The sequence below is a fragment of the Lepisma saccharinum genome, chromosome 14, assembly GCF_977018435.1.
Source record: "Lepisma saccharinum chromosome 14, izLepSacc3.1, whole genome shotgun sequence".
NCBI classification, from domain to species: domain Eukaryota; kingdom Metazoa; phylum Arthropoda; class Insecta; order Zygentoma; family Lepismatidae; genus Lepisma; species Lepisma saccharinum.
Genome location: NC_139242.1, coordinates 25,454,775 through 25,481,697, shown reverse-complemented (window position 1 = coordinate 25,481,697; position 26,923 = coordinate 25,454,775). Strand labels below are relative to the sequence as shown.

Sequence of the window (26,923 nt, the reverse complement as noted above, 5' to 3'; positions counted from 1 at the left end):
CAATCGTTTCCTCTTCCTAAACTCAAACTGCAAATCATTAAACACCCTGGATACAGTTCGTGCGCACATTGACGGCAAATCACCTCATGCCCTGTTTTACTTTGATCTTGTTTCCGTAAGGAGGATTATGCATTTTAAACAACTTGCTTGATTTAAAGAGGTTTTCCCTTCAGATGAAGCCCACAATAACACTCGCTGAACAGGAGACCTCGATTCAGCCATTCTCTCCGCTGAATAGCACGATTATTAATCACAATAAACATAGGGTTAAAATAGTGGGATGTGCAACACTGATATCACGAATTCCACGCACTCTGCATCGTATTCAGTCTTGCTCGACTCGCACTTGGGCTTCAGCGATTCCTCAGCACAATACAAACTCCAGTTGGCAAATCTGCAGATCCAAGTTCGTCTGCACAGTGATTGCAACCGATCAAGTCCACACCTGCTAATGGATGTATTATTTTGTCTGTATTTTACAAATTAAATAACTGTTTTCTTGCAAGTATGCAGTTGTGTCGGAATAGAACCCCTCTCAGTGGAGCTATATTCTGCGCGCACGTTTGGATCTACATATGCGAAAACCTGCTGCAAAGTTAACGTGACGCTTGGCTTAGCAACACTGTGCCAGATTTTCTTGGTGTTTAATGTGTTCATATATTGAGAAATGAAAGTTATCGGTTTTCCACTTTTGAGCTGTATAAGGGTCTTGCACATGTAGTTTGCAGAGGGCCTTGTACTTCCTAAACAGCCCTGTGGCAGTACTTAAATAGAATCAGAAATCTGTTTGGAACTTCTTACCTCATCACTTTCTGCATCTTCTTCAGTTTTTGAAAATATCAAAGTTGAAAGTTGCATTTTTGGAATGAAATGTCCACTTTCTAAATCTGCTATGTTAGCTGCTATGCCCATAAAGGCACTCTTTGGAGTCTGCAAAGTTATAATTATGGCATAATGAATTATTGTGCAAGGGAAGTTTGTACAATTATACCATGCAATAATGTTAACAGGTGAAATATGAATTCCCCTGTTAACATGTCTACCCCACGTCATCCATATATGAATATACTTGCATGTATCTCTCCCTTCCTCTCTTTTATATTTGTAACAAAAACGTGAAGCAGTAGAAAGAATATTGACCAATTTTCCTCATGAAGCAGCTGATAAACTGCTGATTATAAACAAACAAACAAAAAGAACAAAACCAACTCAGTAAGTACAGAGACAATAAAATCAATGTAATTATAACTTCAAAAACAGATTTTGTTAATAAAATTCCACATGATCACAACATGAAATTTCACAAATCAATTTGTATAATGTTGCTTTTTTGCAGACTTGCACCTTGAGAAGGGTGAGGGGCAGAGGTCTTGTAGCCTATGGTGCTGAGACCAAGAGGATAAAGAAAAAAATTGAAAAAGATTAAGTTAATTATTAAAGCCCTGTTAAAGTAATGGTACTCTATTAATTAACTTTCTTGATAGTTTGCCCGAGAATAGCTTTAGTGGAACAAATTCTTGCTTGCTTCCCTTATAATAAAGACATTTCTTGCTCTTGATTATGATGATGTGATATATATGAGGTACAAAGTAGTGATTAGTGTGAGGATTGACACTAAGGAAATGCAAGTAGAGCCATAATTCTGTGTGAATTTGCGATAGCAACTTTTGGTTTCATGTGCAACATGGTTCTATCATCAGCCCCTGCAAAAAATTGCCCTGGGGCTCATCCTACCTCAAATCAATCGGCACCTGGGGACAATCCTGGGTGGGTTGGGGGGGGGGGGTAAAGGTGGCCGGAGCATGATGCTGAACACATTACCTCCAAAAATGGCCAAGATCGAGAATATGTGGGGCCCTACTATAGGCGTAACTCAGAGTTTATCTTCGGGGAGGTCCAAGTCGATCGATGAAAAGTACGCATTGTATGTACAGGGTTTTCGTAAATGATTGTCGGGGTTACAAACAAGCACTGTATTTTACGTAATAAAGGTAGATACATGCAATTTTTTGCAAAATGTTAGAAAACTCACCAAGTTTTTATGACAAAGTCACAAATGTTCCATGTGCTCGCCTCGCAATATCCTGCAGATATCTGAGCGATAATCCATTTCGTGCCACACTCGGGATAGCATATGACGTGTAACACTGTTGATGGAATTCGTTATACGTGTTTTCAGTTCCTCGATGGTAGTGGGTAATGGAGGATAGTAAACGGTATCTTTTAAGTATCCCCAGAGAAAAAAATCGCAAGGCGAAAGGTCAGGGGAACGAGGCGGCCATGATAAAAGGTTTTCATCCTCATCACTCCCGCGCCCAATTCAACGTTGTGGTAATTTTCTGTTCAGCTATGATCGCACTTCAGTGGAAATGAGGTGGGGCTCCATCCAATTGCATGATGAAGGTGTTAGAATCTTCTTCCACTTGAGGAAATAGGCACTCATTCAACATATCCAGGAATGTCAATCCTGTAACCATTTTCTCCATGAAGAAGAATGGACCGTACACCTTTTCTCGTGACACAGCACAAAAACCATTCACTTTAGGCGAGTCCCGAACCAATTCAACAAACGGATGAGGATTTTCCCTTCCCCATATGCGCACATTGTGTGTGTTTACTTTTCCACTTAGGTGGAATGTCGCCTCGTCAGTGGAAACGAAATTCTCGATGAAATTGTCATCGTCAGTCATGAGATTTTGCATATCGCTGGCAAACGTTTCCCGTAGACGATGGTCATTACGTGTTAGCTTTTGATGCAGACTTAGGCGGTATAGTTTCATGTTGAGCCGTTTTCGTAGAACAATCCATAATGTTGTCTTCGGAATGTTTAGTTCCTTGGATCCAGCAGGAATTGATTTCCTCGGGCTCCGTAGATAGGTTTCACGAACTCGCTCCACATCATGTTCCGGCACTGATGGTCGACCACTGCTTTTGCCTTTGCAAATGCAACCTTTTTCTTTGAACTGTGCATACCACCTTCTAATCGAATTGTCTGACGGTGCATCTTTCCGATATCGCGCACGAAAATGTCGTTGCACAACTGTAACGGACCTCGTTGCGTGATATTCAATGACACAGAACGCCTTCTCACTAGCAATATCCGCCATTTTGGAAAACTGCCGCCTAGCGGCAGAATCTGGAAACAGAGGTCTATGAAACAAATAAGGAAGAAAACTTGTTGAGTTTCTCAACAATATCGTGCATTTGTCGTTCACCCAAATCGGTTACAACAATGAGGAAACCCCGACAATCATTTACGAAAACCCGGTATATGTCTATACATACATACATACATACATGTGTGTGTGTGTGTGTGTGTGTGTGTGTGTGTGTGTGTGTGTGTGTGTGTGTGTGTGTGTGTGTGTGTGTGTGTGTGTGTGTGTGTGAGTGAGTGATGGATCTGTATGCGTAATGCACGTGTATGCGTAATGCACGTGTATGCTTGATGCATGTGTATCTGTGTAGCATTGCTATGTATCCAAATTTTTAAAACATCTTCATCTGTTAGGGACATCTGTTGTGAAACTGACATATGTATATTCAGATCCCTACCGAAAATAGATTTTGGCACCTGTACCCCATGTTTGAGAAAAATGTTATTTTCTTAACTTACACTTCTCTTCAATATTTGTGTGCAAACGATAACTCTGGTTCCGTAAGGCATCCATAAAATATTATGAATTTTGTCTCGAATACCTCTCGTTCCTCTACAGTAACATCTGTTGTTAATCAGCTGTAGCAAAGAAGATGATACAAAATCGTCCTTTGATTTCCAAATATGCATTTGGCATTAATTATTCTCTGTTTATTGAGTAATCTATAGTGCGTTACTATTCCGCATATCGAGTACAATTATTGCAGAATACAGAGAGTTGGCAATACATCACTTATGATGAATTATTTTGAAGTAGTAATAATAAGTACAGATTTTATGTGACTTAAATAAATTGCTTTACTGCAAGCGAAGCGAGCAAGAAAATTTTTAGAATTATTTCTTTGCAAACTAAAAATATGTATTATTAATTAAACAAAGTGCCAATACTTTCATACCACAGTGTCTTGGGATGATCATCCTTTACATTTTTTTTTTTTTGGCATGTTTACCTCGGCATCGGCTTTCTGTCCTAACTATAGCTCTCTCTGTGTAAATAACAATTCTAATTGGTCTATTTTGCAAGTGAGCACTTCAATTTCTGCTGAAAATTCAAATTCACAGATTGAGATTAAGAAATGAACTCTCGGTAAATTAAAGCATCGCGTAGCCTACAGTTCGTACATTAAGACTTTGAAATATAGTGCATGGTGGGAAGGGACAGGAGGGTAAAATATGTGACGAGTCATCTGATTTGCTTACTCCAACTGCCTTAATATTATATATTTTTATTATTTGTAATTTTTACAGCATTCAAGCATTGAACGAAACCAGTCAACACAATTTAGCATGTCTACCAAAATAACAGATCCCAAATTCTTGACTTAGTCATGACTTTTTTTCTAAACTTTTTGTTTTTCTAAACTTTTATTTAAACTTAATTTGCAACTTTACCTACTTAGGTAAAGTTGCAAATTAGCATTAAGAAAATAAATATTTATTTAATGAAAAGCCCCTACCAAAGATAAGATAAGATAAGATAAGATTTATTTCCATCCACTTGATCATATGAGTACAAATAGCACTATGATATGAGATAGGTCAATTACATGTATAATTTTGAGTACAAAGGAATTAACACATACTTAAGCATATTAAAAGTATAAAGAGTATAAAATAAAATTACATGTATGATATTGAGTACAAAGGAATTAACACATACTTATGCATATTAAAAAGTATAAGAGAGTATGGAATAACAGAAAATAGAAGAAAAATCAAAGGTTATGACTATTAGTGAACATAAAAATACAAGAAAAGTCAAAGGTTATGTCTATTAATGAAAAATATGATCTAAGTACTCCTTTGTGCTATAAAACAAATACTTCATAAGCAAGCTTTTTACTGTTATTTTAAATTTGGTTGGATTATGATTCTTGAATTCCTCTGGCAGCTTGTTATAGAGTTTTACACCTTGAAATCCTAGACCACTATGTGTTTTGGATGTGCGGACAGTAGAAAGGTGGAGGGAGTTGTGCATACGAGTGCTGTACTTGTGTATGTCCAGATTTTTTGAGAAGATTTTAGAATTTGTATGAATAAAGTACAACGTTTCTAATATGTACAAACATGGAAGAGGTAATAATTGAAATTCATTGAAAATTTGTTTTGTTGGGTTTGAGAGGGATACATTCTTCATAATTTTTAATATGCATTTTTGCCAAATAAAAATTTTCTGCATTTTGGGTGAACTGCCCCAGAAAGAGATACCATATGTGAGTACAGGTTGAATCTGTCCAAAATATACTGTCCTTAAATCATTCAAAGTTAAAACATTTCTCAAAATTCTCATCATGTAGCAGAGCCTGCTTAACTTTTGAGTTAAAATAGTAATTTGTATGTCCCAAGACAGGTTTGTGTCTATCCATACTCCTAAGAATTTTATTGCATTGCATTCTTTGACAACTTCATTGTTAATAATCACATTTAAGTTTTTTATTTGTTTTGCTGGATTAAAATTTATTAGAAATGTTTTATTAACATTCAGGGAAAGCTTGTTGTTGTTTAGCCAGGTGTTTAGTTGTGTTGTTGTTGAAATGGAATTCTTTTGAAGTTGCTCATATTCCAGGCTTTTTACTATGATATTTGTATCATCCGCAAAAAGTATTGTTTGAGACTCTGATAAGGTTTCTGGAAGATCATTTATGTAGAGTAAAAATAAAACTGGTCCTAGAATTGAGCCTTGCGGTACACCTGTATTGAGGAATAGTTGGTCTGATTTGATTTTGTTAATATCTACATAGTGACATCTGTCTTTTAAATAAGAGGTGAACCATTTTTTTGCTAAACCTCTGATACCATAATGGTCCATTTTATCTAGTAAAATGTCATGCTGAACTAAATCAAATGCTTTGGTGAAATCTAAAAATAATCCGTGCACATGCATTTTTTTATCTCTCGATTTTAGTATGTTATTTGTAAATTCAAAAATAGCTTCTGATATTGACTTACTTTTTTGGTATCCAAATTGATGTTTGGATAAGATGTCGTATTTTTCTAGGAAAGTTACTAATCTATTTAGCATAATTTTCTCTATTACTTTAGAGAAGACCGATAAAAGAGAAATTGGCCTATAGTTTGAGCATTCTTCTTTGTTGCCTTTCTTGAATAATGGTCTCACTTTTGCTATTTTGTACTCACTAGGAAAAATACCTGTTTCTAAAGATGTGTTGCAAATACTTACTAGTGGTTGTAAAATACTATTCGCACATTTTTTTAGTAGAGAACTTGAAAATTCATCTGGCCCTGATGAATATTTATTTTTTAAATTTATAATTACCTTCTCGACTTCTCCCTCGGTTACTGGTGTGAGAAACATAGTGTTTGTGTTTCTGGGACTGTTGAAATATGTTCTTAATCTAGGTGTAGAGATTACTGCATTTTTATTTACGGTATTGGGAATGTTTACAAAGTATGTATTAAAAATTTGTGCTACATCAAGGGGATTGCTTATTTTCTCTCCATCAGCCATAATTTCTGTCTTTTCATTCACGTTCTTTGTTTTCTTACCAGTTTCATCATTAACAATTTCCCATAGTTTCTTTGATTTATTAGCAGATTTGCGTATTTTATCTGCAATGGCCAATTTCTTAGCATTGTTTATTACCTTCCTGAGAATAATTACATATTTTTTGTAGTGGTCTTTAAGTATGGGATTCTTGTTTTTCTGGATTTCTTTATATAATTTTCTTTTTGTTTCACAGGACTTTTTTATCCCTTTAGTTATCCAGGAAATTGATTTTGTTTGATTTAGGGGTTGTCTGTATGTTTTGTATGGAAATGCTACTTCAAAATGATATTTTACTGTCTTTGTGAATAAGCTTACTTTTGTATTTACATTTTCCTCCATGAGCACATCAGTCCAGTTTTCTTTCTTTAATGAATATACAAAGTTTCCTATATTTTCCTTGGTGAATTTTCTTTTTTCTACAGTAGTGATATGTTTTGCAGTTTTTTCTTTTATATTCTCTGGTATATGGACACTTATGAAAACTGCTTCATGATCGGACAAGGCTAAAGGTAAAATAGATGTGGTGTATTCAAAAAAATCTTGGTTAATTATTATTTGATCAATGCATGATTTACTTGTTGGTGTTATCCTTGTTGGTGAATTTATTGTTGCAATCAAATTATGGGAGGTTAGAATTGTATTTAGTTCATTTCTTTCCGGACTGTTTTTTAAAAAATCTATGTTTATATCGCCCATCACTATAATGGGTCGTTTCTTATGTAGTAAAATGGACAACATTGTTTCTAATTTTTCAAAAAATGTGCCTAAATGTCCATCTGGTGTTCGGTATAAGCAAACTACTGTTGCTTCATTTTGTTGTAATTTTAAATTCACTACTGCGTGTTCAAAATTGAATTCTTCATTTAAATAATTCGTTTTTGTTACGTTTTCATATGGTATATTGCTTTCAACCAGTATGGCAGCACCACCTCGTTTGTGTTGTTTACGGCAATATGCGCTGGCTAAATTAAAATTTGGGATTTGTGTGGAAGAAAACTCTTCTTCTCGCAACCAATGTTCAGTGGCACAAATTATATGTGGGACTTCTTTGAGGGATCCAAGAATCACATCCAGCTCATGGACCTTGTTCCTTAATGACTGAAAATTTTGACTCATTAACCTAAAAATATTTTTGTTTTCAGAGATAAGAAGTTGTTCATTTTTGTTTATGTGTCTATAAGGTGTGTGTGTTTGGTTTGTGTTTTCTAAATTAAGCGTTTTTGCTGTGATGAGGCCTTGTACGTTTTGATGAAATATATTTAATATGTTTTCTTTTGCATTTACTTTTTTAACATGATTACCTTTCCCTTCTTTTGTTTTTTTATCATCACTCTTGACACTTGGTTCTAAAATAAAAAATCTTCATGAAATTTTTGTGGTAAACGTTTTTCCCTTCTTGACAGTCTTGGAGCTCCGTCACTTCTGCTGGGAGAGCGTTCGACATGCCGCCCTTTCTCTTCAATGAAACCAATATCACTCACAGTTTTCACAGCAATGTCGCTAGCTTCTACACCCACCCTATCATTTTCATTGCTGCTCTTGTTGTTTGTCTCAGTCAAAGTGTTCTGTGTTTTTCCCTTGTCGGATTCAACTAGCGCTGCTCCACTTATCCACTTCCTTGTGTCAGTACACTTTTTCCAGCAGAGTGGGATGATTTGATTTTCCTGTGATTTTCTGTTAATAACACCATGGATCATTTGACATACATACCGTTTTCCTTTGTGGTTCAAGTGCTGTCCATGTCTTGTATGATATTCTCTGCTCATGGTGTCAAGGTCGATTATGGTTACATTTTTGAAGTGTTTACAAGTGTTCTTCATCTGTTTATTTATTTTTTGTATTTCGATGTTTACACACGACTGAGGGATGAGATCATATCTGTGGGGTATAGTAGTTACAATTACATTTGTATGAGTCAGTGAACCTAGTGAGTCACGTACTGCCATTATTGCATCGCTGCCCTGATTTGTCGCAATATCATTGGAGCCAGTGACTATAATAACATAGTCATTTGAGCTGAACCTCGAACACTCCTTCCTTGCTGCTTCTAGTACATGTTTTGACTTTGCCCCGGGTTTCACTGAACCATATATATTCATTGCTGGTAGAAAATCTTTCATATTGGTGGCTAGGTAGCGCCCATGGCTGTCGGCGAAGATCACTGCTTTGGGTCTCTTTTCTTTGATTTTCAGTTTTGTAGTACCTCCTCCCAAATGGTCAGTTAAGATGAAAACTGAAGCTGTACTTAACAAGAGAATTAGACTTGATGCATCCTGGACTGCATTTGTCAGACTAGTGACGCTCTGGTGTCTGGACTCACAGCCAGTATATTCTTATGTGGGGCTCGTGTTGGTAGGCCCTATATATTTGTGATTGTCCCTTCATCTATCTTGTCTTACAACCATTCATCCCCATCTTTGCGATTATCCAAAAGGGAAGAAAAGTGAAGTAAAAATAAACAAAATCAAGAAGTCATTGTGATAGCACTTGACCACAAGGATAATTTCTTAATTTTTTATAGACTTCTTGACCTATTAGTTGATTTCTTTACTTATTCCTGACTTTCTTGACCAGACAAGATTTTGGAACATACACTTGGCACTGTGGGGAGAATTATATTTCAAGTACTGAACAGACACGAGGATCTAGGGAATTCGGGGCAGTGATAAATTCAGGTGGCGGCCCAGGGAAGGGGAGGAATCCCCTCTGAAAATAGAACCCTTCCCGAAAATTTCAATAACCTGGTACAACATTTGGACAATAGCTGAGAAATTTGGCAACCATTTTCACTTTGGGTCTCTTTACTTTAATTTAACATAGAATGTACTTTTCTGCCTTTTTCATAATAATAAGTAGGGAAGGGATTTTAAGGTGCAGCACCTTTCCAAAAATATAGCTGTTTTCACACCAATCATTTGAGATATGTATTTTTTAGTACATGAAATCAAGTAAAATGAACAAACTTTGTTGCACATTTTTGCAACTTTTCGTGAGATTAGCACATTTATCCCTTTTTTACCACCTCTTTGATGCTTCAGCATCTGTATCCTTTCTTTTCTTTCATGTTTTGTTAAAAAATTGGACAGAAAAATTAATGATTTTCACTCTTCTTGAGCAGCTACATAAAATCCTTTAGTCTCATTTTGTAGAGCAGAACGAGAGCTATAAAATGGTATTGCAGCCCCAATAGTTCCCAACATAATGTAGCAAAACTCGCGAGATAAAACACAAACTTCAACAAAACCTATTCGGCAGAATCACAGTTCTCTATGCGGTCCACATGCATTATATACAGAAGGCACAGAAAAAGAAAGCATTGAATAAAGGCATTTTAACAGCACCTTTTTTTGAAAAATTTCAGAACCTTTTTTTCCTTTCCCGACCATAATTTTGCATCTTAAAATCCTTTCCCAAATAATAAGCATGGATTCATTCCTCTTTATAATTGAAAGTCAAAATAATGAATGAATTATTATCATCCGTCATTGAAACTCAACAAGGGACAATAAAATTTAATTACATATCACAGGGACGCTACAAGTTAATAATATTAGTATTTTTTAAATAGTGTTATACTTTTGTGCCTATTACACCCCCCTCAAGAAGTTTGATATCCCCTCCTCCCAAGGGAAAGTTGCTCGATTCAACACTGATTTGGGGTCCCACAATATTTGTTGTAAACCATGTGTGCCTTTCCCCTTTTAAGAAAACGAAACATGATTGATTGAATTAGTTTTTGTATGTCACTTTTCTGCCACTTTTGAATAATCGCTACTATGAGGATGAGTGATATAATGAAACTGATGAAGGGACACTTACAGAGAACACCCATACCCAGGCTGGGATTATAATTCGGGGTCCCTGGCATCATAGTGCACTATGCTAACAACTCCGCCATGGAGGTTGGGTATCTTTATTTGTTGTTATGTTTATCTTTGCTTGGCAGACACTTGCTACGCTTATGTGCATTCCCAAACACATTTCTCTCTCCTTGTTATAGAGCACGTATTTACACAATTTTCTCAAGTTTTACCCATGCACAACTAACGATATTTTGATTGATGAGACTGAAACACAACGTTTGATGCAAAAAAAAAAAAAAGTTGCACCAGAAGCTGTAACATGGGGTTCTTCACCCCTCCCAACTTTACATATTCTTCAACAATAAAATGAGCATACTTGGTCTGTACTTCAAGGCAAAACAGATGCGCTTCACATGGACAAATATTGAAGAAAGAAGAAATGTTCCATATTTCTTATTCGTTATGTTCGTCTTTCGAAGTTGTGACGAATTTGACTCATCGCTACTTGATTTTGCTCGGACCCCCCACCTTTGAATGTAGGGATGGTCGGAACCTTCCCTGGGTGGGGGGGGGTTCAGGGAGAGGGGTCCCGATGCCTATGGGCCCTACCCCCACATCCCCAAAATCTGCCTTCATGGCATGGTGCTATATGCACAGGGAATTTTATCTTTACTTTACCTAACTTTTGGTTTCCTGATGTTGTGCAACATGGTTCTGTCATCAGCCACTGGTGTACATTCAAACTTCTTTCTTCAAGGCAGATGGCAGTGAGGTTCCATTGTGTGAATTCTTGAGTTTCTTTCTAAGTCCTCTATATGCTTAGAGAGGATAATCGGGACTGGGCTTACACTTTAAAGTGGGATCCAGACCTCTATGTGCCTCCACAGGGTATTGAACCTTTGAATGGATTTGATTGGATTTGCTTTATTTTACTTAGCTTTTTGTGCCACTTTTGGCTAATTTGCGAAGATGGGGATGAATGATGTGATGAAATGGATGAATGGACACTCACAAACATCCATGCCCAGGACAGGATTCGAACCGGGACCCCTGGCATCATAGTGCAATGTACTAACCACTCCGCCACGGGGTCCGGCCCTTTTACTCCTTGATTACAATGCAACTAAGTTACCACTCTGCTCATTGGCACACGCAGGATTTTTTTTCGGGAGGGGCTGGAATTGTAAAGTTGAATAGTGCATAGAGGCTGGATACACAATAAAATATTTCATGTATTTGGAGCCTTTCACTATTAAAATTGCACTCGAAGGCAAAAATGGTAATTAGGGGTCATTTTAAGGGGTATTTGCATTTAGACCTTTGTTTTTTTAGTTCTCTACTGATTTTCACTTGATTATTTTGATTTTCTCAAAATTTTGGGATGGGCTGTAGCCCCATAAGCCCCCCTACATATGCCACTGAATACGCCATTGGGGAGTCTCCATTCTGTGAAGAGTTATTGTGTTTTGCCAGAAAATGGCTGATTTGAAAACTGAACAGTGTCAATTGCCTAGTGAAGCATAAGGCTATGCTGGGCCTTTGACCCTCTTATTTTAAAAAAACACCATGATATTCCCAATTCTGAGAAATTATGTCTGTTTAAAATTCAAGTAAATTTTCATTTAGTTTACGTTTGCTGTTGTATAGGTATTTGTGATAGTTTCATGACACAATAAGCCTATTTTCAATCTTTAGCCAGCATTGTGGAGGAATAGATAGATCATCCAGCCCGACAGCTAACAAGGCTTTGCCAGTTAGATGAAATGCTGTCAACATATTTTCTGTGGAAAAATGAGACAAAATTCTTAAAAATGAATATAAATTCAATGCACACTAAAAAATAATAAAAGGAAATAGTTACAAACTTACCTTCCGTTTCATTTTTAAAAATAATAATCCACTTCTTCAGCATAAACTATACACTACAAGAAAGAGAAGAAAATATGTTTTAATCATGTAGGATAAATCCAAGTAATTAACTATATACAGTAATGCTCCTTCTGAGGAAATTTTCTCTGTGCTTGAAGTGGGTAAGAGATAGGGTAAATACAGTTTCCCAGCTGTAAATATCTGCATGTGACATCTTTTTTTAACCACCATGTATCCTCCATTTTAACCACTATGTATCCATTTTTGCCTCAAGACTTGAGTAAACATCCTCAATTTAAGAATTTCACTCCAAGCACTAGCTAAAATTATAAAAGAGCTATTTGGGACTGGACCTACAGTTTAAAGTGGGATCCGAAACACTGTGCCATGTGCCTCCACTGGGTATCGAACCTGGGACCCCTTGATTACAAGGTGATGTCGTTACCACTACGCCATCAGGGAGGCCCTACGAAATAAATGATTATGACTCAAACTGAATATTTAATAGAACCTCATGCTTAACAGGTGACATTACTAGGAAATTTCAATGAGAAACACATGCTTGACCCAATTTGAACCTGGGTCTCTAGCATACTGTGCCATTGCTCTATCAACTGAGCTACTGAGCCAGCTCTGAGACATTACTGCATAACATAATGAAATAGTTGAAACTGTTTGGCCAAGGCCCAAGATCCATGTAACATAATGAGCTCTTGTACAGGTGGTCTTTAGTTAATTCTAGGAAAAGGGTGAGAGTGGTGAAAATTCAAGGTTTCCTTTTCTTAATTCTATATTTATTTATTTATAGGTTTTATGACATTCATGCTATAATAAAAGATTCAGAAATTTATCTTGAATCAAATGCTCATATAATATTAACTGTTGTAAGTAGAGCACAGATAATGGATGATATTCAATTTGATGTCATCACGCAGTGCACTTTGGGAAGAAACATTAATGGTGCAGGAATGGGGGCTAAAGGGGTACATTATACCCCCAATTTTTGAAGGGGGTGCTGTACCTTTTAATTCCGTAAATTCAGTTGTACCCCCTGTATCCTCCTTAGATAATTTGACAGACGCAAGTTACTACTGTTAAAAGAACCTATTTCCATTTCCCTCAATACAAAAGTTTATACTGTTTGTAACTCACAAGCATTATCTTCCTTACCACAGGAATTCGAACCATTCTAAATTTATTTTATTTATTGTGCTTGCTACTATTTAGTTCATTGACCTGTGTTCTTGGAAACCTCTTTAAGGACATGAAAATTGTTTAAAATGTGTGTGGAACGATGGAATCAAGTAAAGCTTACTTTCAGAAAATCACACTCCAGAAGAATGCTCTTTTGCGTAAGGGGGGGTACACTTTTCTAAAGAAGTGGTCACGTCAATTCGAAGATAAGATACAAGTTTTCATCAGAAGAGTATATGACTGACCTCCTTTTCATTTGAATTTTCCAAATGAAATACTTACACAAACGAGACGAGACATGACAGACCAACTTGGGGGGGTACAATGTACTCCTGTACCCCACTCATAATTTTTATAGCTTTGTAAGAGGGTGTTTGGAAAACTATACTTAAACCTATATATTAAGAGATTTTTTGAAAATGGAGATGGTACTGAGACAAGAAAAGTCTGTGTTTCCTCTCAATTTTCTAGACGAGGCTGAAATAAATCTCTGAAAAATCAAAGCGAGACGATCTTTGATGTCCAAGATGATCTCGTTCAAAGCTCTGGTATCATATTTGAAGAAATTGCTTAAAATAAATTTAAATTACAATTTGTCTTATCCAGACATATCAAGCTTATATCATATTGATTTTTCAAATAAGTTGTATATGTTGTTTACTGTAATTGCATAGTTAATCTATTACTGACAATTGCGAGCCTATGCTGCCCGGTTTCATCTATTCCAGATAAAATTCCATATTTTGATGGTTCGCAGTGTCGATACAAGATGTAAAGCAAAAATACATTATTGATTGATTGATTTGCTTTTTTTTTACTTCCCTTCTTGTGCCACTTTTGGCTAATTTGTGAAGATGGGGATGAGCGATGATACGAGGGCAATTTGGAAAAAAAAACCTCCGTTTGCGCATGTGCAAGAAATAGCCGGGGATAGCATTGTCAGTCCTGTGGCGCTGTCCGCAGTAGTTCAGTAGGCAGTGAGCAGTGGAAGGAGAAGGTTGTGTTGTAGTTGATTCGTCCGCTATAACAATTGAAAATGAACGCTCCAATAGCAAATCCTGCTAAATGTGTAGTGCATGCAGTAATACGATTTCTCTGTGCAAAAAACTTGCGGCAACTGCAATCCATCGCGAACTGTGTAATGTTTACAGACCAAACGTAATGAGTGAAGGTGTTGTACTTGAATGGTGTCGCATGTTTAAAGATGGACGAACTGACATGCACGATGCGGCAAGAAGTGGGCGCCAATCTGTAGTCACCCATGAGGAAATTGACAAAACGGTCCATTCATGATATCTGAACTTTCTGTTCACTTTCCCCAAATTTCTCAGACTGTTTTGTTCGAGGTGGTGACAGAAAAGTTGAGATACCACAAGTTCTGTGGTCGTTGGGTTCCAAAACTCCTTTCTGAGGAGCACAAAAGACACTGAATGGGTTCTGCTTTGGACTTTCTCTCGCGTTATGCCAAGGAAGGAGAACAATTCCGGCGATGAGACCACCGCTGGACACACTCAAGAACTTTTGGAGCAGTTCCATTGGGATGTTTTTGATCATCCACCCTATAGCCCAGATTTGGTGCTGAGCAACTACCACCTCTTCAGGCACATGAAACAGTGGCTTGAATCACACTGCTTCGACAATGACAATGTGCTTCATGATGCTGCTAGAGGGTGGCTTCGTTTCCAGGTGGAAGATTTTTTTGCAGAAGGAATTTCAAACCTTGTAAAATGTTATGCCAAGTGCCTCAATTTGAATGGTGATTATGTCGAAAAGTAATGTAATGTTTGTTACGTACCCAATAGGACCAAGTAATGTAAATAGTTTCCACCAAATGGAGGTAGTATGTTGTACTTTTCTAATGTGTAGAATAAAAGTTCTGTATCTACGAGTGTCTGTCATTGATAACCAAACGGCATTTTTTTTTCCGAATTGCCCTTGTATGATGAAATTGATGAATGGACACTCAGAAACATCCATGCACAGGCCAGGATTCAAACTCGGGACCCCTCGTAGCACAATGTGCTAACCACTCTGCCACGGGGGCCAGCCACATTATTAAGAAAGTTATTGCTTTAATGGCCTCTATACGTTGTGAAACTTTGAGTGGTGACACAATGTATTTGTTGCTTATACGAGGGCTGCTGGAAAAGTTTCTGCAATCAATATGAAAAAAGACATGTGAAATTTTGGGGATGGCTTCATTGTTTTTCAAAGTATTCACCCTTAAGATCGATACACTTTTTCATATGCTCAAACCAATTTTGAAAGCATTTTTTCCACTCTGAAGCTGATACCTCAGAAACCTCTGTTCGGAATGCGTCAACAGCTGCTTCAGGCATCACAAATCACTCATCACGCATCTTATTTTTCATGTGTGGGAACAAAAAGAAGTCATTAGGTGATAAATCAGGTGAGTACGGACAATGAGTCATTAATTCAACATTTTTACTGTACAAAAAACCAACAGTTTGGTGTGCTGAGTGGGAACTGGCATTTTTGTGGTGATGAATAATGCGACGATTTGGGTTTGTGCTACGCAATTCATTGATGACCTCTGGCAAACAAATTGTTGTATACCACTCAGCATTTACAGTCATTCGACCTTCTAAAGCTATTGTTGCCACTTTGAAACACCCAAACGGTGGATTGCTGTTTAGTTTCGGGTTCGTATGAATAGATCCAAGTTTCATCCCCTGTAGCGATGTAGTACACCAAATTTGACTTGCCCCAGTTGAATTTTTTTAGTTTTTCTTTACACCAATTCACACGAGACTGTTTTTGAGCTTCGGTCAAGTTTTGTGGGATCCAATGGCTTGAAAGTTTCTGTACGTTCAGATGACCATGCAAAATCGTATGCATTGCTTTTGTGTCAATGTTCAAGGATGCCTGAATCTCACGGTATGCCACATGCCGATCTCTCTCAATCATTTTACACACAGCATCAACATTACTGGTAACAACAGACGTGGATGGACGACCTTCACGAAATTCATCACTGAGAAATGTGCGACCACGTTGGAATTCGAAAAACCAATTATACACAGTCCTATTAAATGGTGCTTCATCCCCAAAAGCCAAATGAAATCGCTCGATGCATTGTTTCGGTGTTAAACTACATTTGAAATCATAAAAAAAACATTGCCCGAAAGTGTTCACGAGAAATTTCCATTTCTCACATGAAACTACTTCTTCAAACTGCTGTGAAAAATAAACGAATAGGCTTACACAAACAATCAAAGATAACTTAAACATAAAAAAGGTCTATTCTTCCGATTTATATAATAGCGGAACACTAGCGCCACTGTTGGTGGTAGTTTGCAGAAACTTTTCCAGAAACCCTCATACTAAACATTTCGTTTGTCAGGATGAGCTATCTCGTCTTGTAATTAAGGGGTCCCACATGCACAGTGCTTTGGATTCCACTTTAAACTGTAGATCCAGTCCCGATTATCCTATCTGAGCATGAAGTAAATCTAGAATAAGTTTTAATAACTTCTGAGTGGAAACCGAAACAAAAATAAGCAGAAACAAGAACGAGAAAGACCTCACCATACAGGAAACGAGATGAGGCTGTCACAATTCTCGAATCATTGCATCACGATATCATTCCTATATGAAATTGAATGTTATGTAGACATTAAAACAAGAATCAATTTGTGATTTTATTAAAGGGGGAAGGACTACTTTTACCCATGTTATAGGTACACTTAGAATTGGACATTAATTGCGTGAAATCTAATTTGATATCGAATGCAACACAAACACACTACCATTTTAAGTTAGTCTAAAGTCAAATGTAAGAAAATTAGTCAGATGAATGCACGAGATAAATGAGACTCGCTGCAAGTTCTATAGTTTGACAGTTGGTTTGTCAAGGTCACAGTGATACTTAGACTTGATCTATTTTCTTGCAAATTTTTCTGCATGAAAGCAATGCATTGGGGGTCGAAGGAAAGTTAAAGTAGGTTTAAAACTTCTAAATGATTTCTCTAATCAGTTAAGGTTAGGTTTGTGGCATTGAACTCGCTTTCACATTCAGCTATAGATATTGGTAGATTTTGGATTGGATTCACAAGATCTTTGAGTGAGATGGAATTATTTGATTGACTGATTTAGTTTATTTTACTTCACATCTGCCACTTTTGGCAAATCGCAAAGATGAGGAGGAGAGATGATATAATGAAGGGACACTCACAAATAACACCAATTCCAGGCTGGGAATCCAACCTGGGACCTCTGGCATCATAGCACACTATGCTAGTTACTTCGCCAAGGAGGCTGGCAAGGTGATAATGTGTTTTGGATTTTCTTTGTAGATGTGAAAACCTTTAACTGTGAAGCGCACGTGCTTTTGCTTACATTAAAGTTCACCTTTTCACATAAATTGACATGTCACCCTAAAACACACACATGTGTCTGCATTTAATAACACTACATACGAAAATAAACCTTGACCAGCTCTTCATACTGTCCACCAAAGATTGAAAAGAGAAAAGAAAGTTTCGAGCGTACAGTTTTCTTTGCTCTCTGAGATCTGAAGAATTTCGATTTTGTACATGAAATGAATGATACTGGAATACTTTCAGTGCTTGAAGAGCATCATTAGGTACAGCTAATTATATTACAAATAAATGCTTTGCCAAATGTTTTACAAATATTCCCAAGTTACACCTCTTACAAGTTTATCGGGAACCATCTCAACTCATTTCTTTTGTTTTGTTTTATAATACAACGTCCTCTAGATGTCTGAGAAAATACCATACTTCTAAAAGGCATTGGATATGGTACACATCAGCCAAAAATTGTTTAAATATATTTTTATGTGCAGCTATGGAACTTTAAAATTAAAATGAACTGAACTGAATGGAACTCTAAGTGTGATATATATAATATGGTTTCTATATCCAGTGTGTTGGAGATGATTAATTTTGTTTGGGGTGCCTCAATATAGAGGAGGGGAGAATCCTCTTTACTTCCTTTAATCTCACCCTGCAGTAAAATGAATAGATGTATCTTTGTTTGCAATTTTCACATTTCAAACTCTTGATTTTCTGTTCCGTTATATTCAAAAAGAGCCCAGAACAAGGTCTACAGCTTTATATCTTTTGGAATTGTTATCTGGCCTTAAGAGATGTTATTAAAATAACCATAAATTCTAAGAAAAACGAAGAAATAAAAATTACATGCAATTGTGCATTTAAAAAAAACAACAACAGGAAATTCGTGTGTACTGTTCTAAAACGGAATATTTTCCATGCCTTCACATTATACCTAGGTATAAGTGGTAAATAGTAGTATATATATATATATATATATATATGGTAGACATATGGTGATTAAAAGTACGAGAAAACCTCGTCAAGAGATTACTTTATGCTTGTTCATTCCCTGGAATTGTCCGACCATTGAGCAATCCCAAGAATGTGCACGCATCGTTATTTTTCTCAGAACTTGACTGAGAGGTAAATACATGTATCTAACATGATTCCGCATGTTCAAAAGGTGTAATAACCTTTCGAGGCAAAATATTATAAAAGCAAGCTTGCCCCAGAGCTCGCTCTCATTCCTCTTATTTTACTCATACAAGTTACAATGAACTGAACTACAACAATGGTGTACGAAGTTTACAATTGCATAAGCCTTGCAGCCATTCATGCGGGATTGCTTGGAATAGTGAGCCAAGGGTCACGATATCGAACCTTGGCATCAGTCACAATATGGTCAGCAAGAAGCATCTGAACAAGATACATCATTCGTCTACCAGGTATGAACAAGCATGAATAACCTAAATTCAATCATTCATATCTCCTTTCTCTTAGCCGGAGCAGGTTCAAACCACAAGTATATTTAATCTCTACCTAAATGTGTTATTGAAGCATCCCTGTGACCTCAGATCCCTGGTAAAAGAGGGATTACAACAATATATATACACACACACAGTGGCACGTGACTTCGGGCTACAGTAAGAATGATAAATTAAGAAAGACCGAAAATTCACAAAAGTATTCCTTTTGGCATTAAAATACATTTTTAACCAAACATATTATATTTTTACGCCCCTACTGCAAACAGAAAATGTTAATCACTAGAAAAGTAGAAAGTGAATTACCAGATTAGAAGGAAACCTTCATTAGCTAAATAGTTCAAGTCATCGAAGGCAACGTTGACTTTCGACCTTGCAACGAGATTTGCAAATAAGTGGACTTCTAAGCTAAAAGACAAAATCCGATATTACCACTTCCTTTTCAATACCTTGATTTACTACAATTTTTCGTATAATTGGTTCACTTCCCATTAGTCTACTTGACGCGTTCCTCGCTATAATATGGTTGGTAATTTTGTAATTTTTCAGAAAAGTTGTGTTCCTTGCAATATTGTTGTGCACTGTTTCACCGCAAAGAAATGATGTGATGTTGAGTTGCCAGCATGCAGGCAGCAAACAGGATTTTTTGAACGACTGTAGCGCCAAAATGATGCACCAATGATAAGAATGTTACTCAGACAAGTTGTCTGTTTTGATGTCCTCTATACGTTTCTATGCTCTGTGGGCACCATTAAAATGACACCCTGTATATTTTTTTTTTACAGATTCTGTTGTATTAACCTTTCGTTCAGGTTTTTACATTGATTCAAATTACATGTATGTATTTTCATATTTGTATAGTTACGCTACTGTTTGTGTGTGTGTGTGTGTGTGTGTGTGTATGGGAGGCTGAATTTTGTACCCCCAAAATGAAAAACGTTCCTGTGCCACTGAGAAACACCATGATGTCTGGCAAACAGATTTGCATGTGTTAAGGACATGTATGAGAAGCCTTCTTACAGCGAGAAATTTGTGATATTTTATACATACACATTCCTCATATGATCATGATTAGAGCCCGGAAGTTCAGGCATTTATTTTCGTTAAAATAGGCAGGCAAAAAGGCATTTATAATGTAAATAGGCACTAAAAATGAAAAAAAGGTAAAATAAACTGAAAAAGGCACATTTAGAAGTCTCTTACTTTTATCTATAATTTCTGGCAAAATGTTAAAATCTAAATTGGGAAGAGCATTTCAATTTTCTCCGTCTTGATTGCACATAACTACAAGGTGCTTTTTAAGTTCTAAACATTCATTGATACTCGTCTGTCAGAGAGAGTGTTTTTCATAATAGAAAATGATCTTTCTACTTCGACAGGAGTTATTGGAGCATACCTGTACATATAACAAGCTAATGTAGCTGGACTCATTTTGGTAACAGCATTTTCCCCTTTTAGAATATCACAAATTGTTTTCAATTTTTTTATGTCCTCATTTGCACTCACTACCCGTTAGCACTTTTCCACAACAGCTGACCCCTTTTCTCCTGGCACTTCCATCATCTGCTGCATAGATTCCTCGAAGATTTTCATGGATGCTATAATTGTAATTGTCTCTGGCAATGCACCATAATGTGCAAAAATAAACTTGAATAGCACAGGAGTTTTTTTACTTCACGAATTGAAGCCGCTTCATTTTCTGGAAGAGCATCGATCACCTCACTGATTTTTTGAAGGTTGTTAGCATAATATATAGCTGCTGATATCCAGGCTCCCCATCTGGTCAAGACTGGTTGTGGAGGTAAACTAAGCTCAATCGCAACTTCCTGAAATTTTCGGGTTCGAGAGGGAGATATCAGAAATATTTTCTTTGTGTTCGAAATCAACCTGTCCACTTCAGCAGTCAATCATGCACAAGAAATGTTAACCGAAAGGCAATATCCTGACTCAGCATGAAATACTTTTTTCTCACACTTTTCTCCTTCAGCAATGTTGAAACATGCGTGAGTTCAATCTTACTTAAATAAGGCGAAAATTATTCACATAATAAACGGAAGAAAAATAAATGCCAACAACGTTTTTTGGGAGAAAAATAATTTATATACACATTTTTTTAAAAAAATGTCAAATTTCATTGAAAAAGGCAAAAAAAGGCATTATAATTAAAAATAGGCAGTGGGGTCCCAAATAGGCAAAATAGGCAAAATGAAAAGGCTTCCAAAACATTCGAAACAACATAAGAAACGTATATCCAGAAAAATTTTATCAATATATGCAGTAGATAAAAAGAGGCATTTTGCCAAACTTCTGGGCTCTAATCATGATAATTATACCTTGAATCACTTTGGCAAAGATCATACGCACAATGCTTACCCAGTACGGTTTCAATGCAGGAGCTGATCTGTTTGCGTGAAATATTGCGGCAGAGCGTGATTTCGGCCAAAGAATTGTGGGGGAAGTTGTTCGCTGAATATCATCCATTATATATGATAATTTCTGTTAACATTTTCAAATGAAATCAATGAAATATTGGTGGTTCATGCCAAAAGTGCCTAAAACGTGTATTTTAAGGTACATACATATATTTACATATTTCTTGACATTTTAATTTCCTTGGAAATTGAGTATGCACCAGAAGATTTGTACAAGTTTAAATATGCACTAGTTACTTCGTGTACTGTCGGTACAAAGGCCTGTTACATAACCGGAGAAGTTTCACATTTCAATATTTGATTCACACATTTGTTCCTTACGTTTGCGTGCTTTGTTGAGGCTGAGAGCTATGCCAGCAGTAGATTTTCTACCAGCAGGGTCATCCATGCTGGACAGGTCTCAGAAGAGAAGCCAGACTAAGGCATTCTGCAACGTACCATCTTACCTATTGTATCCTATCCCAATATTCCTACCTAGTCCCTAGTCCCGTCCTCAGGGTTACGAGGTAGATGGAGCGGATTCCTCAGCCGTAGTGATGGCAACCGTTCTAAAGGAGCAAACCTGGTACAAACCCTGGTCCTCCAGGTTGGGGGTTGAGCATGGGGTTAACGACCCTATCCCATAAAACAAACATTGTTACGGAACTCAGAAACAATGATAGCCGGACGGATTATATGGAAAGACACAGGCATGCTAAAGGACTACGTAAACGGAAGAATGATACATACCTGGCCACATGGAATGTTAGAACATTAAGTAAACCAGGTGCATTGCAAAACCTAAATGAGGAAATGAAGAAATACAGAATAATAGTAGCGGCATTGCAGGAGATCAGGTGGCAAGGAAATGGAATGTTATCTACTGGGGATTATACATTAATGTATAGCGGAAGCAGTGAAAGTACAAGAGGTGGCGCAGGATTCCTACTAAACAATAAATATAAAACTGTAGTAAAGAACTTCAAACCAATAAATGAGAGGCTACGTACGCTGAGAATGAAAGCCAAGTTCTTCAACATTACCTTAGTATGTGTATATGCCCCAACGGAAGAGGCAGAAGAAGATGAAAAGGATGGTTTCTACCAGTAGCTGGATCAGGTAATCGATTGTATACCAAAACATGACATTAAGATAATAATGGGAGACTTTAATGCCAAGGTTGGACGCGAAGAAGCATTCCAAGAGACTATAGGAAAGGAAAGTTTGAATGAATTTTCAAATGATATTGGTCTGAGACTGATAGATCTGGCTATGTGTAACTTAATGGTCATTAGAAGCACCTGGCATCAAAGGAAGAACATGAAGAAAATGACATGGTGTTCACCCGATGGTGTAACACAAAAACCAAATTGACCATGTGCTGATAGACAGAAGACATGCCTCTGATATACTACAAGTAGATAGCTGTCGAGGAGCAGACAGTGATTCGGACCATTATTTAGTACACATTAAATACAGACAGAGAATAGCTACATATAGGGATGGAAGAAGAGCGAAAGTGACCTCAAGGTATGATGATGAGAAGTTAAAAAGAGATGAAGCCATTGCCAAACAATTCCGTTTAATGGTAGCAACCAACTTGAACAATGAAGTCAAAAGTGGGAAAGCGAAAGTGTTGAAGGGAAATGGAGTATAATAAAGGAGATACTACATGAAACAGCACAGGAAGCGCTGGGAGAGAAGACGAAGATCCGAAGAGGTAAATGGTTTGATGAGGAATGTAGAACAGCAATAAATGAAAGAAATGAGGTACGAAAGAGAATGCTTAATAGGAAAACCAGGTATAACACAGAACAATACAGACTTAGAAGAAAGGAAGCAGACTGTGTGTGCAGGAGAAAGAAATGATGCTTTGAGAAAGAGTGGATTGAGGAACTTGAAGAATATAATAGTAATCAGCAAGTAAGGAAAATGTATATGAGGGTGAAGGATATAAGGAGAGGCATCCAACCGAAGACAGCTTTCTGTAAAGACCAAGTAGGAAACCTAAAAGGCAGGAAAAATGAGATCTTAGAGAGATGGGCAGAATACTTCAGTCAGCTACTTAATGTGGAAGATGGGTTCCAAGATCTAGAATTGAGTGATGAAGAGGAGTACCCAGAGGAGGACCATGATGACGAAACCGGAACATCTCCAACACTCGAAGAAGTTAGAACAGCTATTAAGTCTCTTAAGAATAACAAAGCCCCTGGGATTGATAATATCACTGCTGAAATGGTTAAGAATGGAGGAAATCAACTAATAAAGTATATACACAAATTGTTATCTGATATATGGGAACATGAACAGATGCCCGATCAATGGAGTATGGCAATAATCTGCCCTATACATAAAAAGAAGGATAAAACTTGCTGTGAGAACTATAGAGGTATAGCCCTACTGAGCGTAATATACAAAGTGCTTGCAAAGATCCTAGCAGGAAGATTGTCACCACTAACTGAGGGAATAATAGGGGATTATCAGTGTGGTTTTAGACCAAACAGATCCACTACGGATGAAATCTTTATGGTAAGGCAGATAATGGAGACATGTTATGAATAACATTAATATTCATCAGTTATTTATAGACTTTAAGCAGGCATATGACAGTATCATACGAGGAAAATTGTATGAGGCAATGAAGGAGCTAGGGATCCCAAACAAGCTAATAAGATTAACCAGAATGACGCTTAAGGGTACTAAATGCAAGGTGAAGATTGAAGGACAGCTCACAAGGGAATTTGCAGTGAACCAAGGTTTGAGACAAGGAGATGTGCTATCTACGATATTGTTCAATATAGCTTTAGAAAAGATCATGAGAAGAGTGGGTCAAGGGTGTAACCCAGGAGGGACTCTCTTCAACAGAGTGAACCAAACTCTAGCATATGCTGATGACATTGATATGATGGCACGAAGATTGTAAGAAGTGAAGGAAGGACTGGAAAGATTAGAGAACATAGCTAGTGAGATGGGACTCCAAATAAACCAACCCAAGACTAAATACATGTTCTCAGCGCGAAATATGGAATTCAGGGAAGGCCAACATATACAACTTAATGGAGGCACCTATGAAAAATGCAAAAGTTTTAAATATCTTGGAACATTAGTTATCATGGATAATAATATTAAGGAAGAAATAAAAGCAAGAATTACAGCTGGTAATCGAAGCTATTTCTCACTGTTAAGAGTTTTCAAATCTTGCAGCCTGAGTAGAAATTTGAAAATCAAAGTATATCAGCTAGTCGTAAAGCCAGTGGTGACATATGGAGCAGAGACATGGACTTTGGTGCAAGCAGATGAAGAACTTTTGCGAAGATGGGAAAGAAGGATACTGAGGTAAATATACGGGCCAGTAAATGAGAATGGACAATGGCAAATAAGGAGAAACGATGAAATTTGAGCACTCTACAAAAAAACAGATATAGTTTCCGATATAAGAAGCATGAGACTGAGGTGGCTAGGACATGTGGAAAGAATGCCTGAAGACAGAGCGGTTAAAAAGGTCTATAAAGGGACACCAGGAGGGAGAAGATTAAGAGGAAGGCCAAGGAAAAGATGGTTGGAGGACGTTGAGGAGGACCTTAGGAGGATGGGAGTAAGACGGTGGAGACGTCGAGCAGAAGACAAGAGAATGGGCTATCATTGTGAGAGAGGCCAAGGCCCTTTAGGGGCTGTAGCAGCCAAGGAGTAAGTAAGTAAGTATTCGTTCCTTACTATTACAGTGTCGTGTTGAAAAAGTAACAGGAATATGTAATATATTATGTTCAATATTGTATTTGAGATATGCTTCTGTGACTATTTGTGACTTGTGCTTGGCGCAAATGCTGGTAATATTATGGTTTTACTTTTTTAATGGTTTTTACTGCATAAATATCCGAGTCCTAGTTATAAGTAGCTTCATCAGCAAAAAGTGCATGGGAATTGAGAAAATTGATTGGAGTAATCTTATTTAATATACATGTACTTAAGGGAACTTCAGTGGTTCTATTGTGGATAATCCTTCTCTTTTAAACTCTGTGTATTTTTAACTCTATTCTTTACCATAACTTAATTTTAAAATTATGACTTATATTCCATCTTCTCTTATTTTTGTAATAATTCAAGCTATTCACAAATACAGGTTGAGAATACTGCTTAGTTAGAACATGTTCAGATCAGGAGGACCTGCTCCAGTGTTGATTCCATATTTGAGTTAATATAGTAAAAATTGTTTTAACATTCTGTTGCTCTGTTGTATCAAATGATAAATAAGAATAATTTGGTTGTTTATTTTTTAAAATCTAAACAGTTTTTGTACTGAAAGTAATTTCCTTAAAATTAGGAGATGTAAGTGTTTCAAATAAAATATTAAAAATACTTTAAATTCTTAAGTGTTTCTTAAAAATAGGTAATAATAAGAAGCTTACTTTTATTTCTTGAAAGAGCTGCTTTTAAATATATAAGTGTGGTAATATTAATTAAACACTTAAAACTTCTGAGTCATAGTTTTGTCAATGAATACAACTGTTAGTTATAGCAATTTGTATAGCTGTATTTATTGTGCAATATCTATGAAAATCAAAATTCTAGAAGCAGGTATGATCCTGTTTAAGGGAATTAAAATATTGTAAGCTTAATTAATTACTATATCATCTTACTTACCATTGACCATAGCAGAGTATTCAGGCCACCCAACTTAAATTACCTTGCACCCACATATATTATACTTGCTTGTACAGTGGGATCCACTAGTATTGCTCCACAAATTGTCCATGACTATTTTCATTAATTTTTCTCTCACATCCTATGTGATTTTAAGCGATGGATTTTTATGTATGCTGCTGCAAAAGTTGTCAACAGCTTGTTTTGAGTTTTCTTTTAATTCTTGAAGCTCTTATTGGGCCAAATTAAGTGCACAATCATGGTGATGGACAGTTTGCACAGTAATACTCGTGGATCCCACTGTACCATCTCGCCTATCTGCAATGGTCAAGGTTATTAGAAGTATTATAGTCTTGTCTACTACCAAACTTCTCCAATAGAGGCACTGGGATAGTTTTTAAAAAAATCATTCGTAATTTGCTTGGTATATAAAAAAAACAATTATTGGAACATTTTATGCAATCAAGGACCTCTGGGTGACTATCTGCACAGACCAACCTGTGTATTCCACCTTGTTTTCTGAAGAATTTTATAATTTTT

General features: G+C 36.8%; 1 protein-coding gene across 1 annotated transcript in view; it reads right to left on the bottom strand.

Annotated features, from left to right (window-relative positions):
- The window catches only part of LOC145998317 (anoctamin-7-like), a 90,941-nt gene extending 64,486 nt beyond the window's left edge, over positions 1 to 26,455 (bottom strand). Inside the window, exons 1-3 of the mRNA XM_083134723.1 lie at positions 26,384 to 26,455; positions 12,335 to 12,387; positions 802 to 930 (exon numbers count right to left, since the gene is read on the bottom strand). Coding sequence (XP_082990849.1) covers positions 802 to 930; positions 12,335 to 12,346 — 141 coding nt within the window. The 5' untranslated portion in view covers positions 12,347 to 12,387; positions 26,384 to 26,455. The remainder of the gene's footprint in view (positions 1 to 801; positions 931 to 12,334; positions 12,388 to 26,383) is intronic.
- Between the last annotated feature and the right edge of the window lie 468 nt (positions 26,456 to 26,923).